The sequence below is a fragment of the Ranitomeya imitator genome, chromosome 5 (assembly GCF_032444005.1).
Source record: "Ranitomeya imitator isolate aRanImi1 chromosome 5, aRanImi1.pri, whole genome shotgun sequence".
In the NCBI taxonomy this organism is placed as follows: domain Eukaryota; kingdom Metazoa; phylum Chordata; class Amphibia; order Anura; family Dendrobatidae; genus Ranitomeya; species Ranitomeya imitator.
The window spans coordinates 33,509,880-33,529,272 of NC_091286.1; the positions used below are offsets into that span (position 1 = coordinate 33,509,880).

At 37.8% G+C, this 19,393-nt stretch overlaps 1 protein-coding gene and 1 long non-coding RNA gene across 2 annotated transcripts in view; one reads left to right on the top strand and one right to left on the bottom strand.

The window, feature by feature from the left end:
- Positions 1-15,990, bottom strand: part of PROX1 (prospero homeobox 1) — a 99,857-nt gene extending 83,867 nt beyond the window's left edge. The window contains exons 1-2 of the mRNA XM_069768506.1: positions 15,902-15,990; positions 7,894-9,677 (exon numbers count right to left, since the gene is read on the bottom strand). Of these exons, the coding sequence (XP_069624607.1) occupies positions 7,894-9,610 (1,717 nt within the window). The 5' untranslated portion in view covers positions 9,611-9,677; positions 15,902-15,990. The remainder of the gene's footprint in view (positions 1-7,893; positions 9,678-15,901) is intronic.
- Positions 15,991-16,301: 311 nt separating this feature from the next.
- LOC138681199 (uncharacterized) overlaps positions 16,302-19,393 on the top strand; it is a 41,112-nt gene continuing 38,020 nt past the window's right edge. Inside the window, exon 1 of the long non-coding RNA XR_011321897.1 lies at positions 16,302-16,352. This is a non-coding gene — a long non-coding RNA (uncharacterized lncRNA). The remainder of the gene's footprint in view (positions 16,353-19,393) is intronic.

Below are 19,393 nucleotides of genomic sequence, written 5' to 3' on the forward strand. Positions count from 1 at the left end.
CTTCTAGACAAAAAGTGGTGCACTTACAAGCTTTTTTTTCTATAGAGCTTGCAAGTGCTGCTTTGAAGCTGGCGGGATCCACACTCTCCATTACGGCGGCGCTCCTCCGCAGCTGCAGAGGCAAAGCTGTCTCTGCCTGTAGCATTGGAGAGCACACAGTTCGGGCCAGCTTCTAAACCACGCCGAATAAGAATAGTAATTTCTTATGGACACATGGATCCCTGTCAAGCTGCATACTGGGAGATTGAGGAGAGTAGCCATGTTGTTTTTTTTTTTTTTTTAAATGCTGTACTTTTAAAACTTTGTCTTATGTTTTTTTTTTTTCCTGTATGGTGCTTGTAAGGCCCTATGTATCATCCCTGCAGTTCTGTATTTCTCACCATAATGCCGTTACAAGGGGTAAGGGTATGTGCACACATTGCGGATTTGCAGCAGTTTTCGATACGTTGTACAGTACCATGTAAACCTATGGAAAACAAAATCCGCAGTGCACATGCTGCGGAAAAAAACGTGTGGAAAAGTAGCTTGTTTATTCCGCAGCATGTCAATTCTTTGTGCGGATTCCGCAGCGGTTTACACCTGCTCCATAATAGGAATCCGCAGGTGAAATCCGCAAGAAAATCGCGGTAAATCCACGGTAATTCCGCAGGAAATCCGCAGTGCGTGCTACCTGCGGATTTACCAAAATCAGTCCGGAAAAATCCGCAACGTGTGCACGTGGCCTCAATCTCCATAACACAGCATGCTATGGAACATGCCACAACTAATTGTTATTTTTTTTTTTGCATCTTCTTGAAGAATCAGCGTTTTGTGGCCGTCTAACAGCCATGAAACACGCAGCCGCTGGGTCTCGAATATGTCACTCGTGCACCCGCGATAATCGGTGCATACCAGAGCACCCTAGGCAAACTCAAGTAAGGCTATGCTCACACGTTGCATTTTTGGTGCAGTTTGTTTTTAATTATGCAAATTTTAAGTTGTGTTTTACAGTACCACCCGAACCTATGAGATTTCAGAAATCTCATGAACACACATAGTTTTTTTTTTTTCCTGACTGAATTGGAAAACGGCAGCATATCAATTCTTCTGCGTATTTTCACCCATAGAAAGCAACGAGTGAGTGCAAAAACGCAGCAAAAAATGCTGCTGCAAAAACCTAAGGAGGTTGCATTATGTTTTTGGGGGGGCACTAAATTTATCAGCAAGAACAAGAGACAATAAAAAAGCAGCAAAAAACTGCTTTTTGTAAGCAGTTTCTTTACTGCCAAAAGAGCAGGTTTTATCTGCAGAAAAAAACAGCAAAAACGCAAAGTGTGAACATAGCCTGATGAGCACTTACTACTATGCACACAACCCCTGATCAAGATCTATTATCTATCTATCTATCTATCTATCTATCTATCTATCTATCTATCAATCATCTGTCTATCATCTATCTATCATCTATCTATTATTTTTCTATCTATTATCTATCTATCTATAATCTATCATCTATCTATCTATTACCTATCTATCATGTATCTATCTATCATCTATCTATCTATTATCTATCATCTATCTATCATCTATCTATCTATCTATCTATCTATCTATCTATCATCTATCTATCATATTTCTATCTATCTATCTATCTATTATCTATCTATTTATTATCTATTATCTATCATCTATCTATTATCTATCTATCAATCATCTGTCTATCATCTGTCTATTGACTTTCTATCTATAATCTATCATCTATCTATTATCTGTCTACTGTATCTATCTATCTATCTATCTATCTATATGTGTCTATCTATCTATTTATCATCTATCTATTATCTTTCTATCAATCATCTGTCTATCATCTATCTATTGTCTATCTATCTATCTATTATCTATCTATCTATCTATCTATCTATCTATCTTTCTATCTTTCTATCTATTATCTATCTATCATCTATCTATTATCTATCTATCTATCTATTTATCATCTATCTATTATCTATCATCTATCTATTATCTATCTATCTATCTATCTATCTATCTATCTATCTATCATCTATCTATCTATTATCTATCTATCTATCTATCTATCTATCTATCTATCTATCTATCTATCTATCATCTACTTCTGTCCCACTTACTGTGACATTACTATAAGAAGATAATCTATACACCGTACAATATTGATAATTAAAAAGGCACAAAAACAGCGACAGGACTTACCAATGTCAGGACTGGGCAGGAGAACCTGTTGCATCTTATTCAGACATCTGGAACACAAATATCACACCTGCTCTATAGGAATAAGCAGTGAAGTTTGCAGACATCACAGTTCTTATAGAGGCTGCTTTATTCTATTGTTTTTATCTATTTAATATCTATCTATCCATCTGCCCATGCACATGTAAGTCTGAGTATTCTGTTGAATATCTCGCCCTCGCGTGGTTTCTGCAGTTACGATATATTACATTTATGGCATCGAGTTAGCGTGAGCCTCTCCAGCTCTTAGGCCGCGATTCATCAAGGCTGGCATTTTGCACACCAGTACTGATGACCCAAGTGCTGGAGTAAGATTCGGCAAATTCATTAAAATTTGTCTGCCATTTTTAGGGAATTTTCAACTGTGGTACGCCACCGCCAGAATTATACAGAAAGGCTACGGTTGTACTTTTTGTGCCATAAAATTAATACATGGAGCTTGCTTGCCACAACCCATACCACCAGAGCTTTGCCCAGTTTTCAACAAGTTGGCGGAAGTGGTTGTAACTTTTTTTTTTTGCCTAAACAAATTTTGCGACAAACATTATGTGGCATTTCAAGAAATGTTAAATCCCATCCAATTCTGATGAAAACTGCATAATGAATTGGCCCCTTAGTATTATGTGGATGCGACTAATAATTATATCAAGACGGAAGCTGGGGCTTAAAAAGTTACAGCAGTGAAAACAGAATGTGCTACTTAATGCGACTGGTTTGGGACAAGAATTTGCATTCGTTATGGTCCTGGGCAGGTGAGTGAGCAGCGATGCTTACTATGGCCGCGGTACAATGATGCGATTATAATTTAGGGATCCATTTTACCCTCCTGCATTACCCTAATGGCCTATGCACATGCCAATATTGGGCCACACGGTACGCTTCTGATTGCATACGAAGACATTCGGATTTTCAGACTACACACACAGCATTGTGGCATTGGTTCTAGGAGAGAATATCTCTGACATATGCCGACACAGTTATTAGGGTGTGCATAAGAAACTAAACAGCTCAACAACAAAATCAACTCTACTTATCCTGTATACAGACTAGGAGATGACAAATTCAGATTTGCTTGAATCCAATTCTTTTTTTTTGCGTGATTTGCTCCTGGCAAATCAAATCAAAAAAACAAATTGGTGTCTGGACGCCATTTTGCTAGATTATAAAAGATTGGGAAAGGGGTAACAAAATGAAAAATATTATACTCACCTGGACCTCACCTGTCCTGCCACTCGACCCTGCTTCCGTCTTCTTCATCATTCCGGTCACCGGTGAGGTCTTCATTGGGCCATCTTTAGAGTTTCCTGCCACCTGCATCTTCAGCACTTTTCATCTTTGCCGTTTATTGCTGTGATTAAGCTGTGACGTGTTGACATTAGTTGACAAATTTCAAGTGACGTCCTGGCCTAGTCATAGGCGCCAAAGATGCCACTTAAATTGGAAGACACCAAAGATGATCCACTAAAGACCGTGTCGGTGATTGGACCGAAGAAAGCAACTGGACTGGAGCATGGTTTGCGTTCCGGCACAGGTGAGAACGAGCATCATTTTTTGTTTATTTTACTGTTTTTTCATGTTTTTCATGATATCTGGAGAGACCTCCGAGCATAAAAATGCACTATTTTTTTTGCAATGAAATGAATTCAATGCGAATCGAATTTCCTGGCCAAATTCGAATGAATTTAGATTTTGCTAGATTTGCTCATCTTCAATACTAAAACTTCAAATGTGACGGAGGATCATAAGAAGATATCAATAGATCAGAAGATATCAATATTCACAAATCGGCAACAGGAAACACAATGGCGGCTGTGCCGGTAGCCATCAATGCTGATTTTTTAATTTAATTGTGCTCAGTGGCTTTCTAAAATAATTTGCTTTGTGCACGTCAGGACAAAAGATTTCTAAGTAAAGCCGAACAGAGGTTAATCATGCATAGCAGGCAGCTGCACCGGGCCCGCACAGCAGACTCCAGGCCGTACAAGGGAACTTTATACAGAGGTAACCAATCGCTACCTGCGTCCTGAGAACACAAACATGGCATCGTCCTCTTCTGTAATAATTAACCTCCTGAAGACGATGAGAGTCATCTGTGGACTCGACTCACGCTTCCTCTACAACAGCGTAGGAATATATTCTCCTTTTTTCAGGGGGAAAGCTGTTTGACGTCGAGCACACGACTGGCGCCAGCCTACCTACTGAGCACAACTGCTCCGTGGTTCCTTCTGTTAGGGATGTAATATCGAGAGACGCTGGAGAACACAGAGTCACTTCTGTGTGTGATCCAAGCCCCGAAGGCGCTCGTATCCTCAGTGTATTGTCTCTCCATGGGCCTTATTGGCATCATGAGCTGCAAAATCATCCTCTTAATATTGGGAAAACGCACAAAAAAGAAGATGAGAAAGTGGAAAAGATTTGCAAAGACTGGCACAAAAATACGCATGGCGTTGCCATGCCGAAAACACCAGCCCGATGACTGGTTTCATTTTTTACTATTACGTCTACGAGGATTGATGAAGACGTAGAAATGTATTTATACGTAGACGTCACTTGAAAGCATAAACCCACTGTTAGGGGTCATTTATAATTGTTAAAAAACCCTAAATGATTCCTATCGGGCCTTAGACATTATCTTGTTTCATTTGCAGTCCTAAGGTACTTTCGCACATGGCAGATTTGCTGCCGAAATTTTTGCCACTCAGTATGAATCGATTTTGCAAAAAGACCACGTTCTTGAAGTCGAAAAAAAAAAACAACCCCTTTGAAATGAACCCTGAATGATTTCCAGTTGCAAAACTTTTTGCAAGAAATCTTCCGCTCGTGCCTATACTTTAATGTCAGGTCTTCACAACTGACCTGTTCTCGGGACCGGTGACGGTCAATCACAATGACGTGGACCCAACTTGGGGGAAACGCTGTTAATATTTAGAAATTGATTTTAAATGCAATTGTTATAATTTCCATCTAGGGTATTCTCTAAACAATACCTGAATCTGTACACTCGACATTACAAAGTTTAGTATTTCCTTCACATTTTAATACAATACGTTTAATACTCCCATTATTAATTTGGCCTTGGTACATACATTTAGGAACTGTTTATAATGCATTTTCCAAACATTTAAAAGTGTTGTTCACCTTTGGGGAATTTTTTTTTTTTTACTTAAATGCGTATATTTGAGGATAAAAAACATTTTGGCAATAGGGTTTCATTAAACATTTTGCATACTTTGGATTTTACAGGCTTTTTATTTCCATGAACACATATAACTATGATGCGGTCAGTGGTGATAAATCAGCAGAGAAAAGAGTTACGAACTCTCCTTCAGGTCGTCGGAATGAACTCGCTGACGGATTCTCAGTTAATTCATTTTCTCAGACAGGCTATAGAAGGCAAGCGGGAAAACATTGTTAATGAAACCCAATTGCCAAAATGATTTGTAGCCAAAAATACAATCCATTTAAGTAAAAAATAAAAATGTTCCCAAAGGTGGAGAAACTTTTAAGTCGAAAAGTGCATAGTAAAAGGGCACATACCGTAAACCTAACGCAGACCGTTATGTAGCACATGAACCATATTTATAACAACTGCATTTGTATTATTATTTTGCATTTTTTCCTAATTTTTGGTGTTTCCAGTTTGGGGTGAGTTGATGAAAATTGCTATATAACTAAATCATTTTTTATACCGAAAACCTGACAAACTTACAGACCTGTCTAGAGTTGTAAGAAATAGTACCTGTACCAAAGTCTTTCCTTGCAAAGTAGCTAAATGTATCCCATTACATGTGTTTAGAAGAGTATATATTGGGCTTATGTTGTCATTTCTGAATCATTTTTGGCTCACCAATAATGGGGCGTCTTTAGTCAATGGTCTCCACATAGAGCGACCAACAATGGACAATTTACTTGAACCATGACAAATAAGGCAGAGTTTCTCCATATATCATTAAGCTGGTGGTGCAATCAAAGGGTCCAGTCAACGGACATATATGGCCAGAAGAAGAACCTATACGGTAAGGCCACCATAGTAGACTGTATATATGATATGTAAACATCGCATGAAATCAGTTCAATATTCACTTCTAATGAATCTTTGAAATCGAACAGAACGAGTCTTAGAAAATAATAATGAAATGTTCCCTCCGCCTTTTACTAGTTGGGTCTCTGCATTTATCGCACCCCCTCCATCACTCCATTCAGTGACACGCAGAAACTACTGGTATGCCAGGTTATGATCAAATAAATGAGAACGTGAAATTCCAGACTGATGTAAATCTAACCTTAAATAGTAAAATTCTGCAAAAAAAAAGGAAACTCTACTAGAATATAATATCATATAACCAATAATGACTGATGGTATTTATCGTTTCTACTATGAATACAGACAGTGAAGACGGAAAAAAGCAACGAGTGATTATGAAATATTTTCAGAAAGTTTAAACAAATATAAGTCGTTTACCTTCTGCTCAGTTTGGAATTAAATATATACTAAATGTTTCTCTAAGAGCAGATTATGAGGATTTCGGCTGCAGACGGAGACAGTATTTGATACTTGTGTACCTCCAACGTAGGTATCTTAATGGGACATAATCAGAGCCTTAGCGTCAGACATGCTTTGGGGGGGGGGGACAGTTACCAATAGCTAGAATTGTTGAGAATCGATTTGCAGAACGCGGTCCATTGGCCACGTCACTACTCAGTGTCCGCTGAATGGGAGTCGCGAGAACCGCCTCTTACCTGATAGCATCCGCTCTTCTTTCGACCTGGCGCAACGTCACATGTGCATCACGTAACAACGATGGATGGCGTACCAGGTCGGCTAATCAAAAGAAAAGACGAGGATTCCGTCAGGTTCCAGTCGGTTCTCAAGGCTCCCGTCCAGTAGCCACAGATTACTGATGTGCCTTATGGACCGGGTTCTGCTAAACGATTCGGACCAACTTTACTAATAAGGCTTGGTGTCTTAACCATGTACTACCCAATAAGGAGTACTGTCTTGCTTTTAGGCAATTCACATCAAACTCCAAATCCTTCAATATTGCCTTATCTCTACCAAACTTCTGTTGAGTGTTAAGTGAACAGTAATAGTGAAGGACCATAAAATGAATTATATCCTTTCTAGTATTTCTAATACATATACATATAGTGATTTACACGTACGTTCTCATTTACAATAGAATAGAAAGTATCTATGTGTTCTAATAAAATAGACATAAATATATCAAAAAGAGGTTGTCCAGGAGTGTTAGAAATCAATAAAGCTGAAGGAAATGTGATAAAATAAAAACTACTGCTTTATTTATGATACCCTGGTGTTCCTCTTTGTTTATTTTGCTGCAGCAATCATGTACTGTACGAACATGTGAGCAATACAGCCAATAATTAGCCTTAGCAGTGATACTTACATGTACGCCATGTGACAACTAAGACCAGTGATTGGCTGCCACAGTGATCAGAATGTACATGACATCATTGCTGCACGTAGATATGAAAAGACCAACGGGGACCACGGATATGGTGGCAGATTTTACCTTTTCTGTCTGCTGCTTGATTTCTAAAATTCTTGGACAACCCCTTTAAATTGTTCAATGACTGTAAGATAAAAGGATTATAAACTTATAAAATTCTTTCAAAAGGATATTGCACTTCCCGAGTAAGGTGAAATGTCAGACATATCTTGCATGTCTCCACACTCCGACTTGATGAAAGACAGCGATAGCCCTTCCGTTGAGCTTGGTGGGTGGGCTGGAGAGCATGGATGATGGTTCATATGGTGGGTTGACATCTTGGTCCTCAAACTGGTGGTCTCCCTAGTCAAGTCTAGGGATTCTGGGGATGATCTGTCTTTTGCTTGAAAGGCTGATGGTGGGGCACCCAATGGGTTTTGAAATGGGTATGCCATGAGTGGAAGAGGGAATGGGTGACGGAAAGATGGTGAGAAACTGGTAGCTGCTGAGAGAGGAGATTGATGTAGTGAAGGATGATGGGGGCCAGGTGGAGGTCCAGGGGGTGGCTGGTCATTAGAATTTTTTCGTACAACTAAGGGCAGTGCTTCAGTTTGGTCTGTGGAACTAGGCATCTGAACACCACCAAATGTGTCCAAGGGATTTGGAATGATGACGTCGCCAAAGCACTGCAGACGTGGGTTGGTGGTGTGGAAGTTATGGTTTTCTCCACTGATTGCAAATCTTGCCTGAGGAATCTGAAGGGGTGGGAAGACCTGAGGAAGTTGACGAATGGGTTTAGCAGAAAAGACCTTTACCACCGTGTCCACTACCTGGGACATGGCGGTATTCAGTTCTTGCTTTAGTGTCTCTGCCAGATGTTTGCCTTCTGGGTGGAAAATGCTATGAAAATGATCTTTGTCTTTAGGTCCTTCTCTTTTCTGTTGATTATCTGGTGCCATGTCATGCTCCCTGATAAGGGCTCTTGCACGGTCAATGAACTGCGCAGGATCTAAGTCAAACATTTCATTATCTGACCTGCCCACAGAATCCCTGGCTCTAGCATCTATCATTTCAGAGTGCATACTGTCTTCGGAGAGGTTGCCATCTTCATTATTCTCAGAATCAGTGCTATCATAGATCTGGTAGAACTTTTCCTGCAGCTGGCGCAGCTGTTTCTGCATGTCCTCCAGCTGCTGTTTCAGCTGTCTACGCTCCTCTCGCTTCTGCTCTTTCCTAGCTGAAACCAGCTGCTGGAAACTCTGCTGTTGCTGCTGCGGCAGTTTTTGCTTGCGCTTGTTCTCTCGATAGCTTTCTCGGGGACTTATGGACCGAGGGGCTCCGTCTCTTTCAATTTCATTGCCCCTCATTGACACATTTGGGGAATGGCTCATACCTCTGATTATATTTTCAACCCGGGCACGCTTTGCTCTCAGGTGTTCATCGCACAACCGATCTATTTCAAAATCTCTCATCGCAGGCCTGCCAAAAGGGGAAAGACACTCTTGGGGGCTGTCTCTTGAAGAGTTGCTACACACATCCTCCTGATGTATCTCTGAGCCTGTGCTGGAGAGCCCACTGGCTTGGAAACTGGGCTCCGTGCCACCATTTTTGTTCATGTTATTTTTCAACAGCTGGGAAATGATGGTTGCTCCTGGAAAAGGCATCATTGCATCTTCATAGGAGTTCGCCCTCTTTAGCAGCTTGCGGAGTACATTCGACTTTTCCCCATCTGCATGCTGCACCACTGAATACTCAATATCCTGATCTACACCTTGGGGATTCATGGCACTGAAAAACGATGCTCTTGCTTTAGCAAAAAATGCAGATGCTGTCCCTACAGTCCTTTTCACTCCAATGTCAACTCTTCTTCTCTTGGTCTGCCTGCTTAAGAGGGCTGCGCTGTCATGGTCAGGCATCACTGGACTGTTATTGTGCCATCTTCAAAAGCTTGTCAGCTGGGCACAGCTCGAGAATCCTGGGACCCTGGCCAACAGAACAAAAGGACTGATGAATCATTTTCTTTAAATTTCTCCAAATTTCCTGACCTCAATCCTGAATAAAATGCAAAATGCATAGGCTTTGGGATTTATGGCACATTACAATTATTGCAATTTATTATGCACTCTGCTTGAAATGAAACATTTTTAAATATTTCTGCTTCACTGGTTTAAGATGGATTAAGATTTAAGAAAAAAAAAAATACATGAACACAAAATAAAAAATGCTTAGGCAACGGTAATATGATTCATGCACACAAACGCTTAAAAGGATGCTGGTTTATCTCCTAAAGAAATGGTTTAGAAGAATCCAACCAATTGATTAAATTGAGATATTACAACAAAAAAAAAGAAAGATGGAGGAATAGATGAAAGCCTTTTAGTAAGATGGAAAAAAACGTAGAGAAGTACAAATATCGAGTCTTTACTGAAGGATTTAGATGTTTTAATTCCGTAAAAAGTATGCTAAGCCACTGGGCTGTCAAGATGTTGGTGCAAGAGCAATTTTTTCTTGTGTCAAAACTTTTGAAAAAATCGATGCAAATTGTTGAAAGAAATCTAAAAAAAATGTTAAAATTCCCTAAATATTTGAACACTGTCAAAATTGTATTCTCGTTTAGCCTCAAGTGTAATAAGAAACTGGTAAATGAAAATAGTGTTAAAAAAATTTCTGCAAAGATGGGATCGCCTATTCACAGTTACGTATTAGCGTTGGTGTTAAGTGCGTATATTTCCTGTTGTTCATGTAAACCCCTCTTTATAGCCTCCGGAACCCTTATGTACAGGTTTATGGGAAAAGACTATTCCTCTCATTCATTCCCTAATTGTGCTGCAGATGCCAAGTGACATCATCTTTGTCCATCATTTTGTTGAAGACGGCAACATTTCTGGAAAATGTCGAAAAATGTATACACGACCCAATTAAATAAAAATAGTGTGCGAAAGGAAGATGCTCTGACGTCTTCCAAAGAGTCATAGTTTCCCTCGGAATAAAGTTTAAGAAAGATAACATACAACACTGAGCCTACGACCCAACTAAAAGTAACTCGAGACTGACAAACTTGTGACGTTGCCAGCGCAGATATCCTTGGCTGTATGTTCTCTTTCTCTCTCTCTCTTTCCTTGGGAGATAAAATTATGCTTAGTGGAAAAAAAAAAAAAAAAAAATTAGCCATTTTTTTTTTGTTCCATGGCGCTTTTATCTAATATTAAACTATGCATTTGCTTAACAGAGCACATCTTAGCAATTATAGGGTATATTGCCAAAGGCAGCCTGCAGACTTTTTGGAATTGGTCCCATCTCTTTCGGTTCACCTGTAAAAACATCTATGTGCTCCCTAGGATGGCATCTGTGGTTAGTTTTAAAGGATGACTATTCATGCAAATAAGCATAATTGAAGCGTGACAAAACCATCAATATCAAGACAGTAGTCGGAAAGAGACCACAAAATCGGGCTCGAAATTAAGGTAGGGTTTAAGGTGCTGGAAAAAAAGCCTTTTTCGAGGGGACGGTGGGATCCAATAAATACATACTGTACATGCAACTTAAATCGAGTTGGGTCAATATAAAGTTATAAATCGTAAAAAAAAAACACATTTCACCCAAAAAAGGAGATCGGGTCTCACTTTGGAGAAAGGCCTAAAGTAAAATCTGCATAGATTACATACTACATGCATACTATATATAGGTCAGAATTAACTTAATTATTAGTAGTCTCTCCTAACTTTTTTTTAAATGAGTTACTCATGATATTTGTGATTCTATCCCAGAACATTTGACGTATTACAACAGCGGTTGATACATGCGAAGTGATGGCTGGTAACCATACATGTGTATATATATATATATATATATATATATATATATATATATATATATATATGTGTGTGAATGTGAGCATATGTGTTTACCTTTGTACCGTATAGCTCATCCAATGCTAACACGCACTATTGGCAGATGACCATGATATTCAATTTGCTTAGACTAATCCAGATTGGCAAAAAAAAAAAAGAAAAAGAAAAAGATGAAAGCAATAATTAATAAAAGTGTTTAAATGGGTGAGATGGTTTAACTGCTTGTTTTGTTCAGGTTTTGCAGCTGCTGGCCAGAGATAATTTTTTTTTTTACTATTTTCACCACTTGTCATTTCTCAGTGTCCCTTAACAAAAAATGTTAATTGTTATTTAAAAAATTAATACATCCCTCCTCGCCCTCCCCCCCCAAAACCCACAAAACTGTAAAAAGCAACTAACTTGCAACTAATAGTGTTATTTTGCTTTGAATTTAATTTTTTTTTTATATTTCTGAGTTTCTCTTTTTTTTTATTTTTAAAGTTTTTTTTCCCATTATTTTGAAAATTGAGTTAAGCTTTAAAAAATATGACAAAAAAAAATAAGCGACAGGTAGCGTGACATTACGATAGGGGATGTGTAATTCATACGTTTTAAACCCTGGGGTAACTGTAAATGATTTAAGAAAATAATAACAATAGTTTAGAAAAAAAAAATGTTAAAAAACGTTAACTTGGACGGTCTTGATGGCGGCGTCTCTAAAGTTGCCGAAAAGTGTTTTGTCAATGTTGTTATTCTATGCAAATGTTGCCACAACACAAGCCGTGGAATCAAAATTGATTTTTTTTGCAAATGTAGGGGGGTTCAAATAATTACAGGGGTTAAAATAATTTATTCTTGCACCTACTGTGGTGCACTCGTCTCCAAAAAGGTCAAGTAGCTATAAATCGGGTGCAACAAGTAATTTAAATATTATATTTTAGTAAACGCCAGATTTACGTAAATGCATTCTGGATAGCACAAATAGATACCATATATATATATATATATATATATATATATATATATACATACATATATCTGTATTTGTCTATGTATAGATATACATATATATAATTAAAAATATATAGATGTACACATATATCAACAGATATACATGTTTATCCCTTTCTCATATATATATATATATATATATATTTCTATACATACATACATATAATATACTTTTATATATATATGTATATATATATACTGTATATTTATTTCTATATACGATATAAGCAGATATATATATATATATATATACTGTATATTTATTTCTATATATAGTATAAGCAGATGTGTTTACATATTTTTTTCCAGATTATTGAACATTTTTCGTCACATAAAGTGGAAGGTGGAAGTTAATTGAGGAAAGTTATGTTTTACATGTAAACTTTTCAAACTGCTACAATATTTTTTATATATCAAGTAATCGTGGCCAATAAAAAAAATAACATTTTTATTCATGCTTCCGATCATCACTAAAATGAGCCAAATTTTTGTGCTAAAGTAAAGGACACCTTCGGCTATGGAGAAAGTCAATGGGAAGTGGGAAATGATTACTTCATACTTTGGGTTTAGAGTTTATTCCTTGAGTGATAAACCATCGTCAAATACCTAGGGAATATCAGAGTGTAACTTTTTTTATAAACCTCAAAGTTCGGCAAAGTTAGTAAGGCCAGAATAGCTGCTGGATCCTATCATAGGTTGGATATTCCCATAAGTGCGGGCGCTTCTACGTGTGGGCAGAAGAAGGAAAGATGCGACTTACTTAGGTCACCCAGGACAGAAGGTGACTTCCCTGGAACTTCTAACCTCTAGTGTCAGGTGGAATATAGAGCCGCCATAAAATGAAGTGCGAGCCTATTCTGTTTCATGATATTTTACACCTTTATATCTAAAGTTCCTCCTTGGATGATTAATAAAAAGCAGAAGTATTGAATGTACAAAAGGACACAGAACTAAAAGGTGGAACTGACACAGATAAGCGGCTTCTATTTCTAAGGATCGAACATAGCGAACGTTTCAAGGTAAACTTAGAAAACAGCCCCGAAACCTACGCCTTAGTTTCTATGCAGTTGGGGGCTTGCAGAATCTACGCAGGGTGATATTTACGTATATATGGAAAGTAGGTACCGTATATCAATTCGTCAAAAAAACACCAGGAAAATCATATTACTAAGACTAAAAATAAAATCATAGAAGTATGATACAGTACATTAATCATCTAAGAAAAACTCCGACAAAGAAGTTTAGTAATAAATGACAAATAAACAATACAAACAGTACAGCAATAATAATCTACAACGCAATACAAACGAGAAAGAGTAAGCATAAAAAATCCAATAAATATTCAATCAACCGGTTCTGACTATACATAACGATCAAGCAAAATGGTAAACTTCTACGACAAAGCAACTTTGCACATGACAGCAGCTCCCAACCTAGAACATATGGTTTCGCTTCGGAAAACGTGCAAACTGATGGAAAACATCATTTTCTTCCTATCAGCCTGACGATTAATAATGCAGCCCCCCGGTGCTTAGCATGCAAATAAAGACTGATACACAAAACATCTCACCAGGTCTAATTTGAAAAGTCCCTGAAGTCCTTAGTCGTCCTTATCTCGCGACCATAAATTCATAAACCACTCAACAATAATAGTTGCCTGGTAAAGATTCTACTAAACGAAAACTTGCACCTGTCTCTCTTGACACAGCGCACCTGTCTTGTGTTGCCCATGCGCGTTTTTGTTATGGTTTTACAATAGCTTTCCAGACTGGAGGAGAGGGAGAGGAGGAGGAAGAAGGAGAAGAGGAGGAGGAGGGTTAGAGGGGTTAAAAAAAAAAATTCAACAAAAACTTTTAAAGCAAATTAATCATCGGCTGCCTTGAAGGGAATCTTATCCTGACTATGAAAACAACTTTTTTTTTTAAAGGGTGTCATAAAATCATATAAGTAGGGAATAATGAAATGCAAGAACAGAGGGGGCGCACAGACACACAGGGGGGATGATAAGTGATCTGGGAAAAAGCAACGTGCATGAAGGATAAACTTCCAAAAAGAAAACAGTAGTAATGACTGGAGATTCAGCACTGAGCAGTTCCCTTCTGAAACAGCAGCATGTGCAGCCTGGGAGTGGAGAGCGTCCTTACTAGCTCACCACAGAGAGGACCATTGCAGCCTTAACCATATGCTCTTCTGCCACAGCATCCCTAGACAATGCTATACACATGCAATCCATTCTTAAGACAAGCCCTAAGCTTTTTTTTTTTTGTCATTTCTAAGAAATTCAAAGAAGTTCCCTAACCCTAAAGTAATGTGTGGTACTTCATCGTAACGGAGGCCACCGTGTTCCCGGTGATGGCGATCATCATCAGTTAGCACTCGCTAATACACAAATAATAAAGTGGACTAGAAATCGAAGACTTAAAAACTTGATTATTTCGCTTTTTTTTTAAATTTGAACTACTCTTCATCTCACAAACAAAATTTTTACTTCTATCCCTTCTGGAGTTTTTTTTTTGTGCTTATTTTTAAAAAGTGGACCGACTCTACGGGTGAAAAATGTCCAACGTGATCTCCGTCAGCTTTAACTTTTGCTTGGAAAAGTTGACATGCAAGAAAGCAAAAAAAAGGGAAGCGTCGATGCAAATGAGAAGCAAATGATAAAAAAAAAAGAAAAAGAGTTAGACCAAAGAATTGAAATACAAGTCTATACGTTAAAGAAGATGAGGGTCTACAACACCGGAACTTGGAATCTATACAAGTCTATAAGTTAAAGAAGATGAGGGTCTACAACACCGGAACTTGGAATCTATACAAGTCTATAAGTTAAAGAAGATGAGGGTCTACAACACCGGAACTTGGAATCTATACAAGTCTATAAGTTAAAGAAGATGAGGGTCAACAACACCGGAACTTGGAATCTATACAAGTCTATAAGTTAAAGAAGATGAGGGTCAACAACACCGGAACTTGGAATCTATACAAGTCTATAAGTTAAAGAAGATGAGGGTCAACAACACCGGAACTTGGAATCTATACAAGTCTATAAGTTAAGAAGATGAGGGTCTACAACACCGGAACTTGGAATCTATACAAGTCTATAAGTTAAGAAGATGAGGGTCTACAACACCGGAACTTGGAATCTATACCGTAAATCGAACATTACCTAGAAAGTGTAAAACAAGTCTAAACACAATGTTAGAAGGGAAAAAGAAAAAAAAAGGCAGGAATTTCACTTACTCCATTCACCAGGACATTTCTGTGAAGTTCCCATTCCGTGAAATTATTCAGATAGTAAAATCCTTAAAGCATCTAGCGGTCAGAAGTTATTTTTGGGACAAGCCGGTGGCAGAAGGGTTATATACTTACTCAGTGAAAGCGAGGAAAACTGATCCGGTGGTGCTGGTGAAAAGCAAAGGAGCCCGGGCTATCTGCTGATGAATAGTACAATTTGACAAGGGAGGGAGAATGTTTGTGTGTGTCTGAATGACTAAAGGACAGAGTGTATGAGTGCGTATGTGTGCGAGTGAGTGTGTGTGTGTGTGTGTGCGCGCGTGTGTGCGAATCTGACAGAGAACAAACAGGAGGCAGATTGTAGAGAAGCAAGAGCAGAGAGCGAGGACAGATCTTTTGTGCTGCTCTCTCTCCTTTGGCTGGCTGTAATTGTATTAGTTCTGCAGGCGCAGCTCAGCTGAGGCTCCGCGCTACGACAAGATTTACTTTAAGACACAGCTGGAGGAAACAGGAAGACTGAACGTCACATTCTGAGTGACGTAAGGCAGGGGGCGCACACCAATCAGGAGACAACTTCAGAAGCAAGGTGGGACAGTCAACTTGGAGAAGGAGGAAAAAAAAAAAAAAAGGGGGAATACAGATGGAGACAGAAGAGGAGGATGAGTCCGAGCCAAGCCTCGTTGTTGGCAGAAAGGATCGTTATTTTTTTTAATTTTTTTTAATAAATCAGGATTCCGCCTTTTTCTTTCTTTAAATTTTTTTTCATTTTCAGAACTTCATCAGGAGTTTAACTTACGCATTTTTTGGTCGCGTAGCCCCCCCAAAAAATCTAGACCTAGAAATTCTGTTCTACCAACGTAGACTTTGGTGTCCATTGGACGATCTGTATGTTATTATGGTCACACGCGCTCTACAATAACTCGTACGGGGCGCGTCATTCGTAATATCGGCGTACTAAGTCTTAGAAAAATGGATCACGACGATATATTATCTATAGAAAAGGTGTGTTGATCCGTGGCAGATGTTATATACTAGATTATCTGATCTGTCGCCCCTTATCTTGGCAGCAGTTAGGATGGTTAATTGGATGGAAGGTGTATCGGTTGTTTTGGTTTTTTTTTTTCTTTCTACGACACTGATGATAGAAGGGGAGAAGTAAGGCAGAGCTGTGTATATAACGAGGCGACGCTGTCATCTCTCCAGCCGCTCGTTGCTTAACCACAATTGACATCTCTCATTCTGCTTCACAGGACCCAGCAGACAGTTACTGCTCCTGATCTAGCAATTACTGTGTAATATCTGATATATTGAGTTTACCGGAAGAATTCGGGAGGAAAAAATGGTATAGAATGCTGCTGATATGTAGAATATGACAAGTGTCTTCTCTCGTATCGCTGATACCGCCGTCTGGGAGTTTTGAGGTTACCCGGTAATCACAAGTCTGTGTTTCACGTCAGATGTGTCAACACTTGGATACGCGGCTGCAGCTTTTTTTTTTTATTGAGGGGGGGGGGGGGGAATCGGTAGAGAAGAAGGATTTTTTTCCGAGAAAGCATGAATTGATCAGAATTTAACAACTGGGATTTTTTTTTCTTTATCTTCAGAACTAGTGCAAAAGAAAAAAAAAACCTAAATAGGAGTTTTTGGAAAACTTTTTGCAGGATGTGACTTGTGATTGGTAAAGTTTTGTTGCTACTTATTCCATTACTTTATAGACCAATGAGATGAGTTTGTAGGGTTGATGTATTCGGTAAAATGCTTTAATCCCCCCTTTTATTCTATACAGATTGAGTCATGTTCGCCCATTATTTAGGAATAGTGGTAAAATGATCAACTTGAGGTCGTGTTCTCCGTGGTTCGAGCTTTTAACTTTTATTTGATTTATACCTTTATGTATTCATAGTGTCAGTATGAGATTGAGAAAGGATCAACGGAAAATTATATTACGTCTCTGGGAAACGCATTTATTTGGCATATATGTATGTATGTTACATTATTTCACGATGGCAGCGTAGAGCTGTCAATGTCCTACATCCACTTTACATATATAACACAGCAGACTCTTGGCCGGCGTCTTGAGTGAAAGGGTTAATGTTTCCTAGTAAATATCATGAAACAGTCACCTGGTCCATTAACCCCTAACTGTATGGAAACGTGGGACTTTAATAAACATCATGGCACACAGTGAAGAGCTTCGTTTCACCCTACAAATTAACCGCAGCCGTTTGACCGGTATTACTATTTTCATTAAATCACTGTCTGACATCATTACATACGGTTGAGACCATTGAACCAATGAGTTGTGACAAAGGAAACTTGGACTTTCTGATACCGACCTCCGGAGAATGTCTTCCCAAATACTAATCTGACACTGGTAGGAGACGAGGCTCTCAAGGAAAAAAACACCAAAAAAGTTATAAAACGGACTAATGAACAGTGCAGGGCAGACAGCGCCTGTATCAGGATATTGTGGAAGGTTCGGTCTCCAGAGTTTTTCTGAATCCTCCGATCATTGAGATTAAATAGGTAAGGTCAATAGAAAAACTCTGAAGTAAAAAAGAACAAACTCCAGAAACAAAAAAGATGAAAAAGTAAAAAGTGATTTCCCAAATAGTTTCTACTATATTTTTTTTTGTTACGGTCCAATCCCTAAATCTATAGATCAATATTACCTGTTCTTACTAGTAAAGTTAGAAAAGTTATCTATCTATCTATCATCTATCTATCATCTATCTATCTATCTATCTATCTATCTATCTATCTATCTATCTATCTATCTATCTATTATCTATCATTTATTATCTATCTATCTATCTATCTATCTATCTATCTATCTATCTATCATCTATCTATCTATCTATCTATCATCTATCTATCTATCTATCTATCTATTATCTATCATTTATTATCTATCTATCTATCTATCTATCATCTATCTATCTATCTATCATCTATCATCTATCTATCATCTATCATCTATCATCTATCTATCATCTATTATCTATCTATCATCTATTATCTATCATCTATCTATCTATCTATCTATCTATCTATCTATCTATCATCTATCTATCTATCATCTATCTATCTATCTATCTATCATCTATTATCTACCTATCATCTATCTACTATCTATCTATCTATCTATCTATCTATCTATCATCTATTATCTATCTATCATCTATCTATCTATCTATCTATCTATCTATCTATATCTATCTATCATCTATTATCTATCTATCATCTATCTATCTATCTATCATCTATTATCTATCTATCATCTATCTATCTATCTATCTATCTATCTATCATCTATTATCTATCTATCATCTATCTATCTATCATCTATTATCTATCTATCATCTATCTATCTACCATCTATTATCTATCTATCTATCTATCTATCTATCATCTATTATCTATCTATCTATCTATCTATCTATCTATCTATCTATCTATCATCTATTATCTATCTATCATCTATCTATCTATCTATCTATATATCTATTATCTATCTATCTATCTATCTATCTATCTATCTATCATCTATTATCTACCTATCATCTATCTATCTATCTATCTATCTATCTATCTATCTATCTATCATCTATCTATCTATCATCTATC